General features: G+C 40.7%; 1 protein-coding gene across 1 annotated transcript; it reads left to right on the plus strand.

Annotated features, from left to right (window-relative positions):
* Positions 1 to 464: 464 nt before the first annotated feature.
* Positions 465 to 18,401, plus strand: LOC102923556 (uncharacterized). The gene is given in 6 exon segments (XM_076553244.1): positions 465 to 587; positions 4,344 to 4,376; positions 14,741 to 14,867; positions 15,070 to 15,130; positions 16,271 to 17,382; positions 17,385 to 18,401. Coding segments are annotated over 6 exon segments (1,368 nt in total). The 5' UTR covers positions 465 to 584; the 3' UTR covers positions 17,417 to 18,401.
* The last annotated feature ends 6,218 nt before the right edge of the window (positions 18,402 to 24,619 follow it).

The raw sequence follows: 24,619 nt of genomic DNA on the forward strand, positions 1-24,619 counted from the left end.
TGGACAGTGCTATTACAAATATCACCAGTTCCCATGGCTAGGGCTGTAGAGCCTCCCCCACCCCCAGGGAATCCACATTCAGGAAGGCTCACATAAAATGTGAACAAACATTTACATGCTAATATCCTGTCTCTGACAAACCTGGTTAACATACTACTTATCTTTGGGGTATTTTAGAGGCAGCCCTCCCTTAGCTAAATTCTACTTTTGAACCTATTGGTTTATATTAACAAGAAACTTGCTGTTGTAATTGGCAGAAATCTGCATCCAATCTGGGATAGGTTTGTGCTTGGTGTAGAAGCCAGGGCTGGGAATCACTGTGCTGTGTCCCTTCAGTTCTCCTGGTCCCCAGGAGAAGCACTCCTGTCACTCAGGCCTCACTAACCAATCAGGGCCTCCGACGGACCCGCCAGCAAGATGGGAGGGTTCTTCCGGGAAAACTGACTCTTGGCTCAGCCCCTCTGCAGAGTAAGTCGGAAATTGTGCAGTGTGCTAAGGAAGGCGGAAGTTGTACTCTGTGCTACGCCTTTGGCTCCGCTGTAGGAAGCTGTGGGAAGAGCCCTGGGGAGTCCGGCAGCTGCACCATGGTGAGTGAGGGGTTGCTGTCCCCAGATGGGGAGGTGTGGCCGGCCATTGGTGAGCAAGGGGCCGCTGTCCCCAGCTTGGGAGGAGCGCTCGCTTGAGCCGAGGGAGCCGATGTGGTGGGTCCTCCCCGGGGCTGTGTGGGAGCCAGTGGGCAGATGCAGAGTTCAGCGTGTTCCTGACCGGTCGGTCCTGCGCGATCGGTCTTGCATGGTTCTTGCAACTCCCTGGGCCGGGTAGGCAGCCTCTGAATAACTTAACTACTCAGGCTGAGTTTGCGCAAAGCATTGGGAGCGGGACTGTGCTTAGAAATATCCTCGTTGTTGACGTCACTGTGAAGCTGGAGCCGGTAGTGCGTGTATTGTCTCTGTGGAAGGCAGATCTGCCAAACTCTTGAGAGCCCCGGTCTCTCTAGTATCTTCCAGAAGTTGTGCATTTTTAACGTTGAACATTTAGGTGTAGGATCCGTCTGGAGTTAATTTTGTGGAGCTTGTAAACAGTGTCTCCTGTGTAGAGTAGCACTCCGCTGCCAAACTGTGATGTAGAAGAGTAGAATTGATAATAGAATTGATGGTATAAGGATTTACCAATGCTTAGGAGACATTAAGTCACACAAAGTAGAGTTTAGCTAAGGGAGGGCTGCCTCCCAAATTCCCCAAAGATAAGTAGTATGCAAACCATGCCTGTCAGAGAGCAGTAGGATAAACTGTAAATGTTTGTTTGTTCACCAGGATTATCCAGTGCTTAAACTACAATTCCCACGACTTAGACAACCCTGATTTACAACCAGCCAAAAGGCCCATCCCCCCATTAAAGAACAGACCTCTAACATGCAGTTCAAGGGGCCATGATAGGGTCACGACCAACATTAAGTCCTGGTGTGCCATGGAGGTATATTAATTCTAGAACAGCTCTATCTTCAGCCTTTTTGAAAAGAGGCTTTTAGTCAAGGCATCCTATGTTGATTGAGGTGGACTTGAACCATGTCTGTAGCCTCACAGGCCATTGCCCTTGCTGTCCTCCTGACTAATCACCCTAAATCCTTGGATTACAGGTCTGTAGCACCACAGAGTTCTAAAATGACCATTTTGAGTCACATAGTGGACTGTCCATTGCAGTAACACGAAAAAGATTTGTTTGGGGCCTGTCTTCTCCCTTCAGACCAGAAGAGGAGGAACAGTGTACTGTGTACACTGCAAGGGGAAACAGACTAGACAATAGCTAGATCACAGGCTGAAGTTTAAGGCAGTGAGCTGCAGGGGTCTCCATTATAAAGAATGACCTGCTGGGGCATGGTGAGTGACTTTTTGTACAATTTCTCTCAATGAATTGATTCCTACCATGTGAATGAACACAGACAGCAATGGTGGGTGTACAATTTAGGGAGGGTAGCTACTGAGTATTCAGTTTTTAGTTAGGGAACTGTCCTATGCAGATGTGCAATCCTGATTGACACAGTTGAGTCAGCTCAGAGGTTTGAGACACAGGCCATTGGCTGTTAATCTTTGTCGGCTCACAGCACTCCCCAGCTAACATTTTATATGGGACAAAGCCATAAAATGTGTTTTTAATGGCATTCTGTCTACCAGGGAAGTGCCTACTCTGTTTCAAAGTCAGGATAGTCTAATGTTCTTCCAGTTTTTATAATTTTAAAAAGTCAGGCTGGGGGGGGGTGGTGCACGCCTTTAATCCCAGCACTTGAGAGGCAGGTGGAGCTCTGCGAGTTCAAGGCCAGCCTGGGCTACAGAGTGAGTTCCAGGAAAGGCACAAAGCTACCCAGAGAAACCCTGTCTCAAAAAAAAATAAAAATAAAAATAAAAAAAAAAAAGGTCAGGTATTGATATCATTTTATCAATTTTCTTTTCTTTTTTTCTTTTTTGATTTTTTTGAGGCAGGGTTTCTTTGTGTAACAATCCTAGCTGTCCTGGAACTCGCTTTGTAGACCAGGCTGGCCTCGAATTAACAGAGATCCGCCTGCTTCTGCCTCCCAAGTGCTGGGATTAAAGGTGTGCGCTACCACCGCCCAGCCAGTTTCATTTTCTTTAAATGAATTACTGGTCTAATCTCTATTTGTTTCTATTTCTCTATGTTTCTTGATCATTATGAATTTCATTCTATTTTTCTAAAGTGCTCTTTATTCATATATATATATATATGTATATATATATATATATATATATATATCAGTTTAGAGCAGCGGTCCTCAACCTGTGGGGTCGAGGCTACCTTTGGGGGTGTCAAACATCTTGGTTGCCCAAGACCACCAGAAAACACATATTTATATTACAATTCATAACAGCAGCAAAATTATAATTATGAAGTAGCAGTGACAATAATTTTATAGTTGGGTCTTGATCACAACATGAGGAACTGTATTAAAGGGTCACAGCATTAGGAAGGTTGAGAACCACTGATTTAGATCAATGTCTCCTGTAGCTCAGGCTTGTCTCACACTGTGGAACTGAGAACTGCTTTGGACATTTAATCCTGCCTCTGCTGCCCAGGGCTGGGAAGACAGTCCTGCAACTCCTTCCAGGCTGGGCTTTGACTGGTCTGTGAGATGGAAAAATAGACCAGCTAATCAGTGTCCTCCAACCTTTCTGGCTTTTATTGAAAACTTACAGTTGAAGAGGGACCTGTGTAAGAATTGCATCCACGGACCAACTGTAAAGCAGGTGTAGTCACAGCACAGAAAGGGAGGGGCAAGAAGGGTGGACGCTTTCCTCTTGTGACAGTAGTTGACATTAGCAATGAGTAGTGAGGTGATCAATTTTAGATGATTGATAAATGTCCTGACTGGCCATATCTCTCGTCCACAGACCAGGCAATCAAGAATCTGGATACAGAACTGAAGTTCTTGTGAAACAAAATTACAGTAGTTACTCTAGTTCAAGCAAATAGAAGATCTGGGTAAAATGGTGTGGCCCTGCCTAACAGGACTGTATTTTTCAGTTTAAGATGTACAGTCCAAGAGAAATGGCATGAGTAATACTTTTTGTGCTTTTATATAAGTCCCTAGTCTCTGGAGCACATGGCCATAAAGCCTGTTTCAACTTTTTATTATTTTTTTGGTGTAATTTTTTTTTTTTTTCCGAGACAGGGTTTCTCTGTGTAGTTTTGGTGCCTGTCCTGGATCTCGCTCTGTAGACCAGGCTGGCCTCGAACTCACAGAGATCTGCCTGGCTTTGCCTCCTGAGAGCTGGGATTAAAGGCGTGTGCCACCACCACCAGGCTTCAACTTTTTATCATTTTTTGGTATAATTATAATTACATCATTTCCACCATATCTTTTCTGCCTCCATGCCCTCCCATAGACTCTTCATGGTTTTTCAATCCATGGCCTCTTTTTGTTTTAACAACAGTTACTTTTTGAATGTGACCTATGTTTGATTGTAAGACTTCCCAGGTATGAAGCAATGGGTTGACTATACTGGACATTGAGTGTGTAATGGAATGTGCACACATGGACCCTGTACATTGGAAGAGGAACAGAAAGTGTTCTGGGAGAATGGAAGTTTCTACTAAACTACAAATTTCCCAGACTGGGGCCCTGTCTTCTGGGGTGGAAGGGTAGAGCTGAGAAGGCCTGTGATGTCAGAGTCATTTGATTTCTGCTTACCCCGTGGGGGAGCTGCTACTGTCCTGAGGCCCAACTGGGTGGCCCTAGCTATTGAGGAACTCTGAGAAGGCTTAGCGATCAGGAGCTCTAGTGATAGGTAGCATGCAGATTATTTCCACGATTCTCTCTGGTTCTGTTCTAGGGAAATGCGAGGGAGACCACAAACCATGATATGGTGAGTGTGGGGGCTACTGACTCCAGACCAGGAATAGCAAGCAGGTTGACTGAACTATCCAGGTTCAAGTTTCTTGGAGTAGAATGAATTGTGAGCCACACTGTGGTTCTGTTTGTCCACGTGGTGGCCTGGACAGTGGCCCTTAGCCCCTGAGCCTCCCTGAATGTGGATTCCCTGGAGGTGGGGGAGGCTCTACAGCCCTAGCCATGGGAACTGGTGATATTTGTAATAGCACTGTCCAGTGTCCACACACAAGTATCATTGTTAATGTGCAGTGGGAAGACAAATTGGAAAACTGAAGGTCTAGTTTCTAGGAGTTCTGAATATTGCATTCCACATTCAATTTTGTGTGAAAAATTTTATGAATAAATTGATAGAAGGCAGGTGGATAACATTTACTGATTTTCATATGTTGAACCATCTCTGCATCCTTGGGATGAAGCCTACTTGATCACTGTGGATGATTTTTTTGATGTGTTCTTGTAATCTGTTTGCAAGTATTTTACTGAATATTTTTACATCAATGTTCATGAGGGAAACTTTGTTGAGTTTTTATTTGGTTTGTGTATCTGGGAAATTGTACCTTCATAAAATGAATTGGGTAATATTCCTTCTGTTTCTGGTTTGTGGAAGAATTTGAGGATTACTGGCATTTATGATTTAATTGAGAAAAGAGTGAAAATAAGCCAGGCGATGGTGGCGCACGCCTTTAATCCCAGCACTCGGGAGGCAGAGGCAGGCGGATCTTTGTGAGTTCGAGGCCAGCCTGATCTATGGAGGGAGATCCAGGAAAGGTGCAAAGCTACACAGAGAAACTCTGTCTGGAAAAAAACAAAAAACAAAACAAAACAAAACAAAAAGAGTGAAAATGTACTTTTATTTTCATTAACTCTTCTTTGAAAGTCTAGTAGAATTCTGTGCTAAAACCTTCTGGTCCTCAGCTTTTATGGTTGGGAGACATGTGACTTCTATTCCATTAGGGGTTATAGGTCAGTTTAAACTGTTTATCTGATCTTGATTGAACTTTAGTAAATGGTATCTATCACAAAATTATTCATTTCTTTTATATTTTCCAATTTGGTAGACTACAGGCTTTTAAGTATGCCCTTATGATTCTTTGGATTTCCTTGGTGCCTGTTGTATCCCGTTGTTCATTTCTAATCTTGTTAATTTGGATATTTTTCTCTCTGTCTCTTAGTTTGGATAAGGGTTTGTCTATCTTGTTGATTTTTCTCAAAGAACCAACTCTGAGTTACACTGATTCACTCCAGTTTTCTCTTTGTTTCTATTTTGTTGACTTTAACCCTGAATTGGATAGTTTCTTGCTGTCTACTCCTTTCTGTTAAGCTTACTTTGTAGTGTGAAATTTAGTATACCTACTGTACCTGGTGGAAACTCCAGAGTAATGGCTCACTTAGGCTTGCAGTAATGTTTTGTAAATAATCAGTAATTGATATCTGAGATTTATTGAGTTGTTTTTCCTGTAGGAGCTTTAAAGCCTTTGCATGATTTCATTCACAAGACATTTCTGGCAAACCAAGAAGTCTTATAATGGCTGAGAATTGCTTGGGTAAAGTATTCAGACAACTCTTAGATTAGATCAAAGGTTCTGATTTGTGAAGACTAACTTGCTAAAAAATACCCTTTGTATCAATAAAAATCAATAAAAATGCTTCTGCAAGGCTGTATTAGGTTCAGTCCACTGAGGCTGACCTCCCTGTTCCTTTAAGGCTTCATTACATCCTCAGGTGTCTCTCTTCAGTTGTCCTGTATGAAATGTTTGTCAACATTACTTCTTTTTGTTGTCGAGTTTTCAGGTGTGCTGTTAAGTTGCTAGTATGAGATTTCTCCCATTTTCTTTAATGCAGGCAATTAGTGATATGAACTTTCCTCTTAGCACCACTTTCATTGTGTCCCCAAAATTTGGGTATGTTGTGTATTCATTGTCATTGAATTTTAGAAAGTCTTTAATTTCTTTGTTACTGTTGACCCTGTAGTCATTCAGTAGAGAGTTGTTTAGTTTCCAAGAGTTTGTAAGCTTTTTGTTGTTTCTGCTGTTGTTTAGGTCTGTTTTAATCCATGGTGTTCTGATAGGAATGCAATTGATTACTTCAGTTTTTTTCTTATCTGTTGAGACTTGCATTGTGTGTAAGTATGTCATCAATTTTTGGGGAAAGTTTTCTGAGGTGCTAAGAAGAATATACATTTTTTTTTTTAATATTTGAGTGGAATGTTCTGTAAATATCATAGTGTCATTTGGTTTATAATGTCAGTTAGCTCCAGTATTTCTGGTTTTTTTTTTTTTGTCTGAAGGACCTGTCCATTGTTGAGAGTGGGTATTGAAGTCTCTCACTATCAACTATCAGTATGTGAGGGTCAATGTGTGATTTAAGTTGCAGAAGTGTTTCTTTTACAAAGGTGGTGGGTGACCTTGTGTTTGTGGCATAGATGTTAAGATTTGGAATGTCATCTTGGTTGATTTTCCCATTAATGAACATGCAGTGTCCTTTCCCATCTCTTTTGATTAATTTTTGTTTGAATTCTATTTTGTTGGATATTAAAATGACTGCACCTGCATGCTTCTTGGGTCCCTTTGCTTGGAATATCTTTTTCTAGCCTTTTACTTTATGGTAATGTCTATCCTTGATGTTGAAGTATGTTTCTTATATGCAGTAGAAGGAGGGACCCTGTTTTTGCATTCATTCTGTTAATCTGCATCTTTTATTTGGGAATTGAGGCCATTGCTATTGAAAGATATCAATAAACAATGATTGTTAATTCCTGTGTTGTTGTTGTTAGTGTGTATGTATGTGACTGTATTTGTGTGTGCTTCCCTTCTTTTGGTTTTGCTGATACGAGATTATTACCTGTGTTTTCATGTGTGTTGTTAACCTCCTTGGGTTGGATTTTTCCTTCTAGCACCTTCAGTAGGGCTTCATTGTAGATAGATATTGTTTAAATTTGACTTGATCATAGAATATCTTATTTTCTTCATTAATGGTGAATGAAAATTTTCTGGATATATAGTAATCTGGGCTAGGATCTGTGGTTTCTTAGAGTCTCCAGGACTTGTATCCAACACCCTTCTGACTTTTTTTTTTTAATTTATTTATTTTTATTTCACGTACATTGGTGTTTTGCCATGGGTGTTGGGTCTCAGGAACTGGAGTTACAGACAGTTGTGAGCTGCCATGTGGGTGCTGGGAATTGAACCCGGGTCGTCTGGAAGAGCAGATTTTGTTGAAAATGTTTTTTGGACCTTTGAGTTTGTATTATTCTTCCCCTGGCTTAGTCTTTTCATAGTTTGCCATATTTCTTGGATATTTTGTGTATGATAATTTTAGATTTAATGTTTTCTTTGACTAACGTATCAATTTCTTCTATTGTATCTTCAATGCTTGAGATTCTCTCTTCCATCTCTGTGTTCTGTTGGTGATGCTCGCCTCTGGATTCCTTTTTGCAGTCCTAAATTTTTCATTTCCAAGACTCTTTCAGTTTGTGTTTTTTGTATTGCTTCTATTTCCATTTTCATGTCTTTTACCATTTTATTTGTTTCTTTCAATTGTGTTTTCTTGGCTTTATTTAAGGGATTTATTGGTTTCCTCCAGTTGTTTGTGTTTTCCTGGCTTTCTTTGAGGGATTTGTTGATTTCCTCTAATTGTTTGTTTTCCTTAAGGCATTTATTTTCACTTTAAGGACTTCAATCACCATGCAGTTGGTTTTAAGGTCTTTTTCCTGTGCTTCAGCTATGTTGTAATATTCAAGACCTGCTGTGGTAGGATAGTAGGGTTCATTGGTGACATAAATGCCCTGACGGTTATTGATTATGTTCATAAGCTGACATCTAGGCATCTGGGTTTGGGTTGATTATATCTAGATGCTGAATTCTGGGTTTGTCTTGGTTGGGTTAGAGTTTTGTTCTTAGAATTTTGCTTTCTCTCTGGATTTTCAGAGAGTATTTGTGCTGAGTGTTGTCTTTTTTACTGGCCTGCTTGGCTGGTGTGTTCATGGGGAAATGCTTGCTGCTATTGGAGGCTGGGGGAAGAGCGCCTTAGGGATCCACAGGAGGTGTGGAGGAGGAAGGAGAAGCTGCCTTTAATGGTCTATTCCTGTGCTAGGGGCAACTCTGAAAATTGTGTCTGGGGTAACAGTTTGGTAGATATTCAGACAACCTACCTGGTCTTCTGGCAGGCATGGCATATTGCTGATCAGGGGGTGGCTACCTGAGTTGGGTGCTGGGACACAGAGATGAGGCAAATATGGGATGGTCTGAGGGTTCCACAGGTAGTGTGGACAGAGTGAGAGGAAGGTACCCCTGGTATTCTGTTCCAGTGCTGAGGGCAACTGTGAGAATTGGGTCTATGGTAACAAACAGTGGGGTAGGTCTTTAGACAGCCTACCTAGACTTCTGGCAGGCATGGCCTGTGGTTGAGCAGAGGGTGTCTGCCCAAGCTGGGGGCTGGAACACAGAGGTGGGGCAGGAAGGGAAGGGCAGGTAGGGATGGTCTGTGAGATCTATAGGATGCATGCACAGTGGATAGGGGAAACCTCAGCTGGTGTTGTGTTGCAGTGCTGGTGGCAACCCCGAATATTGGGTCTCTGGTCATGGAGAGTGGTGAATGCCCATGGACTGTCTACTTGGTCCCATCCCCAACATCTTAATACTGAGACATCAGATTCGTAGGGCTTGTTTACATACTTCTTTATTTGGGTTTTTGTTTTTGTTAAAACTGTGAAAGACTTTCAGTTTATTGGATAAAAAGTACTATGTGGGCCAGGCAGGTTACTTAGCAGCAAGTATTATTCTTGGGGTTGACCTGAGTTGATATCAGTTCAGATACCAAGTTGGGAGGCTCATAACCACCTGTTACTCCAGATCCAGGGTATCTTACACCCTCTTCTGGTGTGGCACCTGTACATACATGGAAGACATTCTTTTTTTTTTTTTTTTTTCCGATAATTGAATAGTTTATTAGTTAAGGGAATGAGATACTTTTAGTAGTCAAAACTATTTTCTCCAATGTTGAAACATCAGAAGGCTTCATGTGAATCTCTCCAGTTTTGGTGGGACAGCCCTCCTGAGTGCACAGGGTGAGTGCTGGCCAGTGATTTTTTTTTTATTTTGATTTTGATTTTGGTTAGAATCTTGTGTTTCTTGTTTAAGAGACCATGTTAAACTTGTAGGTCTGTCTTTGTTTCTCCTTTTATCATTGGTGACATCTATATGTGTGAGTTTATTAGTTATAGTCTAATTATATTGTTATTTTTCTGGAAAATATTTGATGGACCCTCACCAATTTTTGTATTCAGAAAATTTATTATATTACGTTATGAGTTCCTTGAGTTTTTGTTGGTTTGGGGACTTTCTATGGAGAAACAGTTTTAGTTTTTTCTTCTTGATGCTAAAGGCTCTTCTCTCCTCATTTCTTGGCACATCTATTTTTTCCAGGTGTTGCAGTCATCAAAGTTTGGGTTTTTGCTACTTTAAATGATGATATGGTTAACATATTGGTTTTGAGTTTTTAAAACTGTCTCATATATTATTGTTATATGTCCTAATTAGGTTCAGTTGTCAACATTTCAGGTTCTGTAGTCATCTGAGTGAGCCTCACTTGAGGGTGTGGCCCCATCAAAATGATCGGTTGCTACGTCTGTGAGAGATTGTGTTGATGGATGATGGATGTCGGGGGAGGCTCTTCCACTGAGGGTAGCAATATCACTAAGCAAGTGGGCCTGTCCTGGATAAGGGAGCTGGCTGAGGATGACACACTGACCAAGGCAGAGAGAAAGCCAGGAAACAATGTTTGCCAGTGGTTTTCCCCTTCATCTTCTAGTTGGATTTCCTATCCTAATCTCCCACAATGGAGTATGATCTGGCAGAATCAGTTAAAAAAAAAAAAAAACATTCATTACCTGAGATGCTTTTGGTTAGACAGTTTAATCACAGAAGCAGAGAAGCAAGTTAGAATAAAAGATGGCACAACAAAATTGGTTATGTTGCTGGGCAGAACCTAGAATGTTGTCTTTTGGAGGAATGTGGAGATACCAGGACTTTAGATGGCAAAATCCATAGAAAGCTGTGCATAGAGTTTAATTGACTGTTCTTGTAGGACCAGGGGGATGGGAATGTTGAGGGTAATGCACATGGAGGAGCTCAAGGTCATAGGGTTTTAGTGGGAAATAGAGTCCATGAAAAATTAAACTAGGGATCATTCTGTGATAATTTGGCCCCAAATCTTTCTTACACTGTTCATGCCATGAGAAATTGAGTAAGGCAGAATTAAAAAATTATAATGGGCTGATTTCTTAGCTGGAATATTGAGTGTTGGAGGGTTATTAATGGTGACTCATTCAGGACTACAGTGCCAAAAAGGAGCAAGTGGGACAGAAATAAACGAACAATCTGTGGATTGTAGAGAAGAGTAGTTTCAGATGGCAGTCACATGCTGAAACAGAGGCAGGAAGGCCCTTGCTCTACAGTGGAAGCCTAGCAAGGTACCCTAAAGGTAACACTCCATCCTGCTAAGCCTTCAATTAATGGATGGAGTAGGCAAAGTGATTCCTAGTCCCAGGAAGCAAGTTCATACAGAACCTGTTGCAACTGTGGTCTAAGTAAGTATAGTAGGGTCCATCCTAATTTAGAAGCCAAACTTGGCAGGATCTCCCATGTTGTGCTTGTTGTAGAAGCAAGAAAGGCAAAAAAGTTAAGGTCATGGGTTCTTATTCAGTGGTTTCAGTTCAGCACTGTTGCAGGCATGTATGTTTGGCAAAGTCAGAGTCCCAATGAATAGACTGTTAGAGTTCATTGCATGAAGATAGGAGGATGAAGACCACAAGATGTTAAGAGTCCTAAGCTATGAGACATCTGCCACAGAGAGCTGCATATAGGGAGTGGAAGTAACCAAAGCGAGAGAGATATATGAAAGATTGCGGAGACAGGGCCAACTGAGCCCTTTGTTACTGAAGCCCCCTGTTTCTCACACAACGGTACAGGACTTGGTATTTGCCCTGATGGGTTTCAGTCTTGCCTTGGCCCAGTCTTCCCTCACTAGGTCCCCATTCCTATATTTTGGAATGGGAATGGGTATTCTGTATGTTGCAAAGATGTAACTTGTTTTCTGATTTTTACAAGATGTCACGGTCAAGAGATTGCATTGACTGTCAGAAGAGACCTTGGGCATTGGAATAGTGTAGGGACTGTTGCAGACTATGAGAATCATTGAAGATAGACTAAATGCATTTTCATCATGGGATGACCACAAGTCTGGTCGGAATGATGACCATAAGCTTGGGGAGATGACCATAAGTCTGACCTGGGTCAGAATGTAGTTGATTGACTGAAAAACCTCCCAGTAGAGATGATGTATTTGAACACTTGTCTCCTCTTGGTGACTTTCTTTGGGGTTACTTATGGAAACCTTTGTAGGAGGAGACTTTCTGGATGAAATTCTTCATTTGGGATGGGATTTGAGTGTCTATAGCTTCAACCCATTTCCTGTTCTTTGTGTGTCCTGTGTTGTGGTTGAAACTGATCAGCCAACTTCCTTCTTATTTTGTCATGTCTTTACCACCATAATTTATTTTTATTTTTTATTTTTTTAAGAAATAATTTTTTGTATTTTGTCAGATCATAGTACAATAAAACTAGAAGTCACTGGAAGAAGAACTACAAAAACCATACAAACATAAAGACTGAACATATTTATGCTTGGATGACCAGTAAGGTCACTAAGGAAATCTGGGAGGAAATTAAAAAGGTCCTTGAGTCAAATGAAAATGAAAGCAAAACTTACTACAAATTTTACCATACAGCTAAAGCAGTTCTTTTTATTTCATTTTTATTTATTTTTCTATTATCAGCTTGATACAGTACAAATTCTTTTTTTTTTTTTTCTTTCTGAGACAGGTTTCTCTGTGTAGCTTTGCGCCTGTCCTGGATCTTGCTCTGTAGACCAGGCTGACCTGGAACTCACAGAGATCCACCTAGCTCTGCCTCCCGAGTGCTGGGATTAAAGGCGTGGTTACCACCGCCCGGCTAAATTTTTTTTTTTTTTTTTTGAGACAGGGTTTCTCCATGTAGTTTTGGTGCCTGTCCTGAATCTTGCTCTGTAGACCAGGCTGGGCTCGAACTCACAGAGATCTGCCTGGCTCTACATCCCCAGTGCTGGATTAAAGGTGTGTGCCACCGCCACCCGGTCAAATTCTTATCCTAATAGTGAAATATTTCACTGAGGCTTGCCCAGTGATTGAGTAAAACCAAAACTTATTATAAGCCACAGTCATCCTAGGGACCCCCCTGCTCTGTAGCCTCCCTGGTTCTGTGGGTTGCAGTCTGATTGTTCTTTGCTTTATATCTAGTATAAAACACTTATGAGTGAGTACATACCATGTGTGTCCTTCTGGGTTTGGGTTACCTTACTCAGGATGGTATTTTCTAGCTCTATCCATTTGCCTGCAAATTTCATGCTGTCATTGTTTTTCTCTGCTGAGTAGTATTCAATTGTGTATATGTACCACATTTTCTTTCTTTCTTTTTTTTTTTTTTTTTTTTTTTTTTTTGGTTTTTCGAGACAGGGTTTCTCTGTGTAGCTTTGCGCCTTTCCTGGAACTCACTTGGTAGCTCAGGCTGGCCTCGAACTCACAAAGATCCGCCTGCCTCTGCCTCCCGAGTGCTGGGATTAAAGGCGTGCGCCACCACCGCCCGGCGTACCACATTTTCTTAATCCATTCTTCAGTTGAAGGGCATCTAGGTTGTTTCCAGGTTCTGGCTATTATGAATAGTGCTGCTTTGAACATAGTTGAGCATGTATCTTTGTGGTATGATTGGGCATTCCTTGGGTATATGCCCAAGAGTGGTATGGGTGGGTTTTGATTACCACCATTTTAGTCTCTGTACCTAAATCACAAAGGATACATTAGAAGCAATTGCTACTCAGTGCTAAACCATTTTGCTGCCCCGATGTTCATATGTTTGTTTGTTTGTGAAGACAAGGTTTCCTTTTTTGTTGTTGTTGTTGTTGTTGTTGTTGTTGTTTTCGAGGCAGAAATTCTTTATTTCTCTGTGTAACTTTGGAGCCTGTTCTGGAACTCCCTCTGTAGACCAGGCTGACCTTGAGCTCACAGAAATCCTCCTGCCTCTGCCTCCTAAGTCCTGGGATTAAAGGCGTGTGCCACCAGTGCCCGGCTGAAGACAAGGTTTCTCAGTGTAGCCCTGGCTGTCCTGAATGTAGATCATACTTGCCTCCAACTTGGGGATCCACCTTACTCTGGCTTCCAAGTGCTGGGATTAAAAGTGGGCTAACACTCCTGGCTCTTTTTTTGTTTTCATATTATTTGCTAATGGGCCTGAAAAGATAGTTTTTGTACATGTCAAGCATATTCTGCTGTGGTGATCTTTACCCACATCTTGAATTTGGAAATTTGGCAGAGGGCATCATTCTGTTTCCCAAGATAGCGTGTATTCATGACATCAATACTAACCGAGTCTTTGAGTTATTGGATTGCAAACTCAGCCATTTGAATTTCTTTATGAGGCACCAGTCCTGCTGTTGTAGCAGTAGCAGCCAATGCAGTAATTCCCATAAGTATAGCAATGACCAGTCCGATCATTTGACGAGTTCTTCCTAATATTCTTTCGGCAAGCTTCTGCACTAGGATCATCACAGGTGAGCCTTGCCATGGCCTTGACAACTTCACTGGTGTTCAGGCTGCTGGCCTTGCTCTAAGAATGTATAAACTTCAGAGAGGTTACATTTAAAGACATACTAGAATTAACACAAGTATGGATAGTATAGCATTCACGAGTGATGCTATAATTATTAGGGTGCCATTGTATGGGCTCCTTCAGTGGTAAATAAGGTAGTGGTACACATGCTATAAAGAGCTGACTTTGAGAGAGACACCAGGGGGCCACCCAAGGAGCAACATGTAATGGGACGCAGAGCCAGCCATGCTGGAGCCCTCATGGCTTCCTGACAGGACCTAAGGTTGAGGACCAAGCCTTCAACACAAAGGCATCTGAGGAGCTTGAAAACTATGGCAGAACCCCTGGCTGCTGGGAACTCCAGGCATATATAGGCTGGCACCTGAATGTTCCAGCAAGAACATCTGGGGTCATTGTGTTTCCCCAGAGTGCTCCAATCTGTAATGTCTCCCATGGGAGATATTACTTAGCCCTTGAGGGTTCTCACTCTTACATTAGTTTCCTTCTACAGTGACTTGGTGATTACAGTCAAAATTCTGTGTTAGGGAATGAATAAGTATGGGAAGCACCCGAATTACATGAATATATTGTCAAAGAAGTGTGCATTTACAATGCTGTTCGTATCATGCTTTCTGTTGTACACATGTATGGGATATTTTAGAATGCAGTGACCTATGATGATGTGCATGTCGACTTCACTCAAGAAGAGTGGGCTTTGCTGGATCCCTCCCAAAAGAATCTCTACAAAGATGTGATGATAGAGACCTACAGGAACCTCACTACTATAGGTAAGACTGAATTTTACTTCACTTTTTAAAATAAGGGGGCAACTGCTTCTTTGTTATTGATGCTCTTTTGTAATTTTGATTGAGAAAGAGGAAGAATGAGGTAAATAAATCAGGCAGAGTTCTAAGGTTCATTGAAGATAATAACTTAAATTATACATAATTTCCAATCATATGTCATACATTCTCTGGTCCTATATTTTAGGCTACAGTTGGGAAGACAACAATATTGAAGAACATTGTCAAAGTTCTAGAAGACATGGAAGGTAATTTTGATGTGCAAGTGGATACAAATGTGGCTCTTAAGAAATTTTAATGGGAACTGGAAGTTTTAAGGCAGAGTAATAGTGGAAGTAGGCACAACCTTAAAGTGTAGTGGTGATTATTAAATTCTCAAAAAACCATGTACCTCAATGTCAGGGAGCTGATTTGTGTTTGCAAGGCATTCTTATATGAAAGAAGACAAGAAAACAAATGCCTCAACAGATACCACCTTTTGAATCATAGCCCCATGAGAGCTGTGCTGTAAAGTGCCAGTCCATTTAATTTCATACCACTCAGATATTCCAAAAGTTACACATGGTGAACAGGTGATAAGTATATGTCCAGAATCTTCTAATAAGCAAACAGTCCATGGTAAAGCTGGTGCTACTCATGTACTTGTTGGGAACCTTACTAAGTTTAATGAGAGGGGCAGTTTATGAGAATCAAGATGGTTGTTGGGGAGAAACCTCAACCTCTATACCACAGGTCTATGAGGAACCAAAAGACAAATGGTATGAACGCACTGTGGAAACCTTTTATTAGTTATCCTTCCTTTATTAGGTATTCCATATTTTGCTCTGAATACAAGCCATGTGAATATGGAAAGAAGCAATATACCTTTCTCTCTGCCCCAGAACAATATGTTGTAGTCCCCCTTTAAGTAGACTTGTTGAATGTGATATAAGTTTACAATTCATTGGTTTTTCAGACTTCATTGAGAATGCATCAACAAACTTAACACTATAGAAAAGCCCTATGAGTAGTAGAAATGTAGAAATTCTTCCGTTTGTTCTGATTCACTATGCAAATGTGAATTATTGGAAAATGTATGAATGCAATCAGTGTGACGAAGTTCTGAGCTTTTCCGGTTCTCTTCAACTATGTGAAAAACTATGTGAAAAGACTCACATAAATTATGCTATAAATGTGAGACATGTGAGAAAGGCTCTTTGCCATCACAAGTATCTTCAAAGACACAAAACAACCCTTAATGGAGAATACTGTGAGTGTAAACAAAGTGATAAAACTTTAAGATCTGATTCATCTTTACAATTAGACCAAATTGTAAAATTAATTCGTTCAGGTAAAAATGAATATAATGTATTTGGTAAAGCTTTTACATGTGTCAATTATCTTTGCAGGCATGAAAGAAATCATACTGGAGTGAAATCCTGTGGATATACTCAAAGTGGTAAAGCCTTTGCATATGACAGTCATCTTCAAAGTCATGAAATAATTCCTACTGGAGAGAAACGCAATCAATGTAGTCAGTGTGGTAAAGCTTTTGCACATCATAGTTATCTCCGAATACATAAAAGAACACACACTGGAGAGAAGCCCTGTGAATGTAAGCAATGTGGTAAAACCTTTGCACATCTTAGTAGCCTCCGAAGGCATAAAATAACACATACTGGAGAGAAACCCTACAGATGTAATCAATGTGATAAAGCCTTTTCACAACCCACTAGTCTCCAAATACATATAAGAACACATACTGGAGAGAAACCCTATGTATGTTATCAATGTGGTAAAGCCTTTTCACAACACAATAGTCTCCGAGTACATAAAAGAACACATACGGGAGAGAAACCCTACAAATGTAATGAATGTGGTGAAGGCTTTGCACGTCATAGTCATCTTCAAAGGCATGAAAGAATTCATACTGGAGAAAAACCCTATGAATGTCTTCAATATGATGAAGCCTGTGCACATTTCTATGGTCTTCAGCATCAAGAAAGAATTCATCCTGGAGAGAAACCCTATGAATGCACTCAATGTGGTAAAACCTTTGCCCATAACAGGCATCTACGAATGCATAAAAGAACACATTCTGCAGAGAAAACCTGCAAATGCAATCAATGTGGTAAAGCCTTTGCACATAACAGTTATCTCCGAATGCATAAAAGAACACATTCTGGAGAGAAACCTTATGAATGCACTGAATGCGGTAAAACCTTTGCATATCATAGTTATCTCCAAATACATAGAAGAACACATACTGGAGAGAAACCCTACGAATGTACTGAATGTGGTAAAGCCTTTGCACGGCACACTAGTCTTCAAATACATAAAAAAACACATACTGGAGAGAAACCATATACATGTAATCATTGTGATAAAGCCTTTGCACATCACAATTATCTCCGAATACATGAAAGAACACATACTGGAGAGAAACCCTATGAATGTACTCAATGTAGTAAAGCCTTTGCACATCACAGTAGCCTTCAAATACATAAAAGAACACATACTGGAGGAAATCCTATGAATGCAAGCAATGTGGTTAAGCCTTTGCATGTAACAGTAGTCTTTGAAGTCATGAGAACAAATCATACTGGAGAAAATCCCTAAACATGTAGTCAGTGTGGTAAAGTCTTGGCACTTCATGGTAGACTTCTTACAAGAGGAAAACCTTTAATGTATAATCAGTCTGTTAAAGCCTTTGAATATCATATTAGTCTTTGAGAATCTGAAAGAACTCATACCAAAGCAGATCTGACTATAAAGGATTTGGTAAGATCTTTAGCCAACATACTTACGTTCAGTTACACAAGATTATTTATTCTGGAGAAAAAAAATCTGACAAGTGTCAACAGTCTGTTCAAGCATTATGATGTCCCTCTTTATTTTGTTTGCTCCTGTAAGCTCTGGACAGAAGCCCTATGAATTTAAACAATAAGGTAACCCTTTTAGATTTTATACTTCCCTTCAATAACAAGAAATACCTCATGTGGGTGTAAAACTTCATGGGTATGGTTGGTCTGTGCTTTCCAAGTCTTCTGCTCTTTCCTTTTTTTTTTTTTTTTTTTTTTTTTTTTTGACAACTACATGTAGCTGTCAGTGACAGCACCCTGCAGGCTCCCACTTGATGGTCTTCACATGGACCTAAAAGCTCTTCAGTCCCCACCCTGTCATTCCGGGAACTTGCCTACCTGATGGGAATAAGAATATTCTAACAACTAGTGAAACAGTGGACCCCATGAAATTTAATTTCCCCAGGAATCTCATTCTGGGAAGAGACTGAGTCCTCCAGAAGAAAACTTTCCTGTTGAAGAAACATTTAGTCCTTATCTGAATACCTTGCACTAGAGAAAACTGAGAATTGGAGATGGATTTAGGGATGGGAAAATTTTATTATATGGCTTGGTTAGATTACTTAGTTGTGCATATCTCTTGCCTTCTAAGGATGAATTGATTACCTTATATGAATTACCAATTACCATAATTGTTCTAAATTGTGCATACTGAATAAATATCATGTTTTAATTTTTATTAGTAATTTGCTTTTTTCTTTTAAAAAACGCCTCATTTGATTCTCTGTCTGGCCTAGAACTGACTGTATAGACTAGGCTGTCCTAGGACATCAAGGAGATAGATCTGCCCACATTACCTCCAGAGTATCTGCATTATAGGTGGGCATATCACAATTTGTTAAGTTGGTTTTTTAAATTGGCTTAATAAAGACGATTAGCTGAGCCTGGCTGGTTAGGGTAGCCAGGACACAAGCTCTGGTCCTAACTCCAGTAACAGAAGAAGGCTCTCATTAAATGCAGTGTTCTTACCTTAAAGTCCACTGTCTTCCAATTGTGATGAGTATTGTTTTTCTTTATCATTGAGTGTGTTATAACTCATCAAGGGACTGGGGCAGAGTTCTGTCCTTATTCTACAGATGGTGAAACCCAGGCTCATGAAGATCAGTGGTTTTGAATGTACTTAAGTGTAACTGCTCCTCTTACTCATGCCATCATTCTAAGGACTCACTAAATGAAGTTGAAGCCACCTGAGCGGGCATGGTGTCACAGACTTGTAATCATGGTACTTAGGAAGCAGAGGCAGGAATTTCATGATTTCAAAAGCATCTAAGGTTAAAATGGTCAATGGAGCATGGTGGGAGTCCAAAAGAACTAAGGGAGACTATGATTGGTTCTGGTCAGTGTCCATAGCCTTCCCTGTAGCTCCAGAACTTCAGGGCATGGCACCAGCAAGTGTTAGCTGAGGTATTTACACCCCAGGTTTTCTATTAATAATGTTTCCTGTACAAGGCAGCCTAGGTCACTTCAGAGTCAGACTCCTGTTGCTCATTAAACAGTGGCATTTTCCTCCAAGTGGGAGAATTAGCCTTAGGCAGGGATGAGCTCCCTAATTGCATATCCAATGCAGTGTGTTCAGCCCTGAAACCATATACACAACCAACAGAAAAGGACTCAGCAGGTTTTATTCATGTATTTGTGCATGCTTAATCACACATACTTAACGAGAATGAGATTGGAAGGGAAGAATTTGTGAAGGGATGTAGAGAGGACAGGAAGGGGGGAAACGATGTAATATATTTTATTTAAAGTGTATAAAAATGAATTTTTAATGAACAGCTAGAGAGACAGCTTAGCAATTAAGAGCCCTGGGTATTGTTATGGAGGACACAAGTTCCATTTCCAGAAACCACATGGTAGCTAACCCTCTCCTGTAACTGCAGTCCCAAGGGATCTGATTTCTTTTTCTGGCCTCTGCAGATACTGTGTACAGACACTTGTAGGCAAATACTCATACAAAACACAGAAATAGAGCTTAAAAATGGAATTCTCCACAGTGATGTTACAGCCCTTAGACAGCAGGCCGAGTTGTTAAAGTGAAGCAGCTGTGGCCTTCCTCTGAGCCAGCCTGCTTTGAAGCCAATCAGCCCTATCCTGAGGATAGAGTTGCTCAGCAAGGCTGTTCATCTAAGAACAGCATCCACAGTGCTGATAGGTGACTCTCCCTTGATATTTTCTGTATTTGTGTTCTCTGCCCTCTGTATATGTAAGAATTGTGGCAATTCTTTTAAATCCATTGATAACATCTTTTAAATGTACATCGTATGACCCAAAAGATAGATTTCCTTTGTAAATCTCCATCTGCCCAAGTGGTAGACTTGCAGTCTCCTGTCCTTTAAATTGTTCAGTGTACAACCTGGGACCTGAACCTAAAAGAGACTTGAGGATGACAGCATAGAGGAATGCAAGGTCTATTCTAGGCTGGCTCCTCGTTTAGTGTTAGCCAGATGCACACTGTTGTTAAAGAGATTATTGTTTATAACTTTAAGCGTATGGAGTGATTTCTCCCAGGGAAGGTATATTAATTCTAGAAGAGCTGTACCTCCAGTGTTGTAGAAAACTGTTTCTGAGACAAGCTCTCTTATGTTGACTTAGATGGCCTTGATCCCCTTCCGTTACTCTCCAGGGCCATGACCTTACTGTTCTCTTGATTAAACCAACTAAATTATTAAAATAAAGGGCCGTACCACCACTGAGTTTTAAAATTACTCATTTGAATCATGTAGCAAACTATCCATTGGAATCACTGGAAAAGGATTTGCATGAGGATCATAGTTTCTGCCTTCAGACCAAAATAGAAAGAACAGTTTATTGTGTACACCACAGTGGGAAACAGGGTAGGCAATCAGCTGATGGAGTCCCCATTATGAAGAAGGACCTGATTGTGGCAGGGGGAGTGATTTTGTAATTTACCAGCATATATTTATTTATCTCATGTTAATAAAGCCAGGCCAGATTGTTGGTTGTACAATTTGGGGAGGTTAGCTTGAGCCAATAAAGATTGGAATTCCAAGTAGGGTGCTCTGCTTTGCAGACATGTGCAGTCTTGGTTGGCACAGTGAAGTCAGCTCAGCAGGTTGAGTAAAAGGCCATTGGCTGGAACTGTGTGTGTCAAGGTGCAGATCTCAGCAGCTAACATTGCACATAGGGGCAAGATCAAACAGTATCTTATTAATGCCATTCTTTCAACCAGAGAAAGGCCTGCTCTTTTTGTTTTTTTTTAAGAGCCAGTAGAGCCATCTTTTTAAAACAGTCAGTTATTGTTTTCACTTTTAAAGTTTGATTTTCTTTATATGCATCACTGCTCTAATCCGCATGTCTTTATTTTCAAATATTTCCTAGTCATTAATAATTTCTTTCCATTTTTCTCAGGTGCTATTATTGATTATGTCTGTTCAGAGCAGTTTTTCCCATAGCTCAGGCTTGTCTCACACTGTAGTTTGAATTGCTTTGAATATTTAATCCTGCCTCTGCTGCCAGGGATGGAAAGACAGTCCTGCCACTCCTAGTCTGGACCTTGACTGGTCTGTGAGAAGGAAAAATAGACCAATGAACAAGAGTCCTCTAACCCCTTTGGCTTTTATTGGGAACTTACAAATGCAGAGGGACCTGTGTAAGAACTGAGTTCACTGACCAACTTTAAAGTGGGTGTCGTCACAGCACAGAAAGTTATGGGCAAGAAGGAGGGTAAAGGTTTTCCTGCTGTGACAGTAGTTGACATTAGCTATGAGTACTGAGGTAATCAATCTTAGATTATTGATAAGTGTCCTAACTGGCCACAGACCAGGAAATCAAGAATCTGGATGGGGAACTGAACCTATTGTGAAACCAAATTACTGTAATTTCTCTAGTTCAACCAACATAGAAGATCTGGGTAAGATGGTGTGGCCTTACCTAACATGATTGTATTTTCCAGTTTATGATATACAGCCTTAGAGAAAAGCCTTGAGTAATATTTGGTGTGCTCTCATACAAATCCCTAGTCTCTGGATCACATAGTCATGAAGTCTTTCATTTTTTAACATAATTTTGGGGATTAAAATGACATCATTTCCACCATCTCTTTCTGTTGTGGAATATTTTGATTGTATTCTGACACTCCTTGCCAATGAAGTTAAACACAGCTGTCCAGAATTAGCTGTAGAGAAGCCAGCAATTTGGATAGAGAGGATGCACAGGAAGGAAAGGGTGAGGACTGGAGTTTGATCTTCCTCTTGGTTCTGGAAGGGAAGAGGTGGGTGTCTTGCAGTGTCTCTGGCCAAGAAGAAATGTCAACTAGTTCCTACTCAGCATCTTCGAGCTAGCAGGTTTTTACCCCAGCCTTTGACTCCCGAGTCTTATTGTAAGTAAGCCCTACCAGGCCATAGCTTGAGGGGCCATGAGGCTGTAGACATCAATTAAAATATCATTAGATTCATGTGCAGCCTCTGTGCTGGCAGAAAAACAGCATATGGTGCTCCAGTGCATGGCATGGCCACACAGACGGACAAATCTTGCCAGCTGGTGCCACTGAAGCCACCCCTGGGCCTCTGCGAGACTGCAGGACTCTAGAACAGGGGTTCATGCTTGAAAATTTCAGTAGGGGCTCAAGCTCTCTGATGACAGCTTTGTTGCTGCAGACAAGCTAAGAAGTCAGCTGATTTGGTTAGACACTTAGGAAGTCCTTAAGGAGAGTTAAATAATATTAAAACTTAAGAATTGGAAATGTTGGGGCTGGAGGGATGGCTCAGAGGTTAAGAGCACTGGCTGTTCTTCCAGAGGTCCTGAGTTCAGTTGCCAGCACCCACGTGGTGGCTCACAACTATCTGTAATGAGATCTGGCGCCCTCTTCTGGCCTGCAAGCATGCATGTAGGCAGAACACTGTTCATAACAAATAAATAATAAATCTTAAAAAATAAGAATTGGAAATGTTACAAAGAAGGGAGTTGGGACTCTGTATAGTGCTACTGTGAATGGCTTGCAAGTGGAAAAAAATCAATGAAGGGATGAACCACTGAGCTGGAATTGGCATAATGCTGATTATAACTACTATCAGTTTGGTAATTGAGGTGCTTTGAAAGAAAATAGCTCCCAAAGGGAGTGGCACTATTAGGAGGTATGGCCTTGTTGAAGGAAGTATGTCATTGTGTTGGTGGGCTTTGAGGTCTCTTTCTCAAGCTTACCTCAGTGTGGCAGTCAGTCGACTTCCTGTTGCCTGCAAGATGTAGCACTCTCAACTCCAGCATCACATCTGCCTGCATGCTTCCATGCTCCCCTTTGTGATCATAGTGGACCAAACCTCTGAAACTGTAAGCTAGCCATTCTCAATTAAATGTTTTTTTCTATAACCATTTCCATGGTCATGGTGTCTCTTCACAGCAATAGTAAACCCTAAGACAATAATTCATATTTTTCTCCTTTAAAAGGTGGTTTGATAACTATCAAAAAATTAAAATCTGACTGATAAAAATAGAAGCCTTAGAATACTAATGAAAACAAAATTTTGGCTGATAAGATACAACCCTTAGAAAGACTTAACCAATGAAAATAATAAAAATTCGTTATGATAAAAGTCCTAGCCGGGCAGTGGTGGTGCACGCCTTTAATCCTAGCACTTGGGAGGCAAAGCCAGGTGGATCTCTGTGAATTTGAGGCCAGCTCTAACACTGAGCTAAATCCCCAACCCAACATGATGTTTCTTGTGATATTCTGAAGCTTCTAGTGCATTTCCTACCAATAGCTGAGCAATTTTGCCATTTCCTTGTGCTAGAGAGTCTAGTAGACCTGTATGGGATCTGATATGTGTTAAATACAAGGAATGATTTCTATTTTTGATTACTTGTTATAGTTGAATAAATAAAAAGTTAATTCAGAATCATATGGGATAAATTCAGCAGTTTCTATATGTAAAACAACTCTTTCCTGCATATTGAGAGTAACTATAGAAGGAGGTTCTGGAAAATATAATATAATACTATGAGAGTAGTATATAATTCTGATTTATGAACTGAATCATAAGGGCTTTGAGCCAGTTTATTTACTTTTCCTTACTTATAAACTGGCTTTACTGGTTTATTTACATCAGTATAGAATGTAGGGGCTCTAGAAATTGGTGTTCCCTTTATTATACAAGGGAGAATCCAACTACTTCTTTTGATATATTGATGTCTCTTGCTTTGGGGATATTTGTTGTTAATCTCTACCAACAAGGACCTTTTTTTCTTAACAGGCCTTCATCACTTTTTACTCTAAAATCCCAGTCAATTTCTACCTCCAGTTCTTATCCCACCTCCCTCTGAAGAGGTAACTCTAACTGCCACTATAGGGTTGGGGCAATGACTGTCTGTCTCCTTGCAGCTGAATTTGGGGTATCAAGTGGCAGTATTGGGTTACCATTCCAGAGGGCCTCTCTTAAAGTCCAAATTCTCTGATATAGACAGGAAAGAAATTCCTTTCCTGGTGTCTGTAAAGGACTAAAATGTCCAAAGTCCATAAGCCATTCTTGATGGATTCACAATAGCCCTCATCTATTAGATGTTTCCCTTTGACCTCTGGGGTTGGTCTCAACCATGAACCCACAGTTAGCTTTCATATCTTTTTTTTTTTTTAAGATTTATTTATTTATTATGTATACAGCATGTATGATTGCAGGCCAGAAGAAGGCACCAGATCTCATTACAGATGGTTGTGAGCCACCATGTGGTTGCTGGGAATTGAACTCAGGACCTCTGGAGGAGCAGTCAGTGCTCTTAACCTCTGAGCCATCTCTCCAGCCCCAATATCTTTTTATAGTTGTTTCAGCAGACAAAAGTCAGCATGATGCCCTTCCCATGTGGCTTCTGGATAGAGAGAATGGAAGTATTTAGCCATCATTTAATTTGGGGGTTAAAACAATCATGGGCCATGTCTTCCATGGCTGT

Source organism: Peromyscus maniculatus, chromosome 17 (genome assembly GCF_049852395.1).
Source record: "Peromyscus maniculatus bairdii isolate BWxNUB_F1_BW_parent chromosome 17, HU_Pman_BW_mat_3.1, whole genome shotgun sequence".
NCBI classification, from domain to species: domain Eukaryota; kingdom Metazoa; phylum Chordata; class Mammalia; order Rodentia; family Cricetidae; genus Peromyscus; species Peromyscus maniculatus.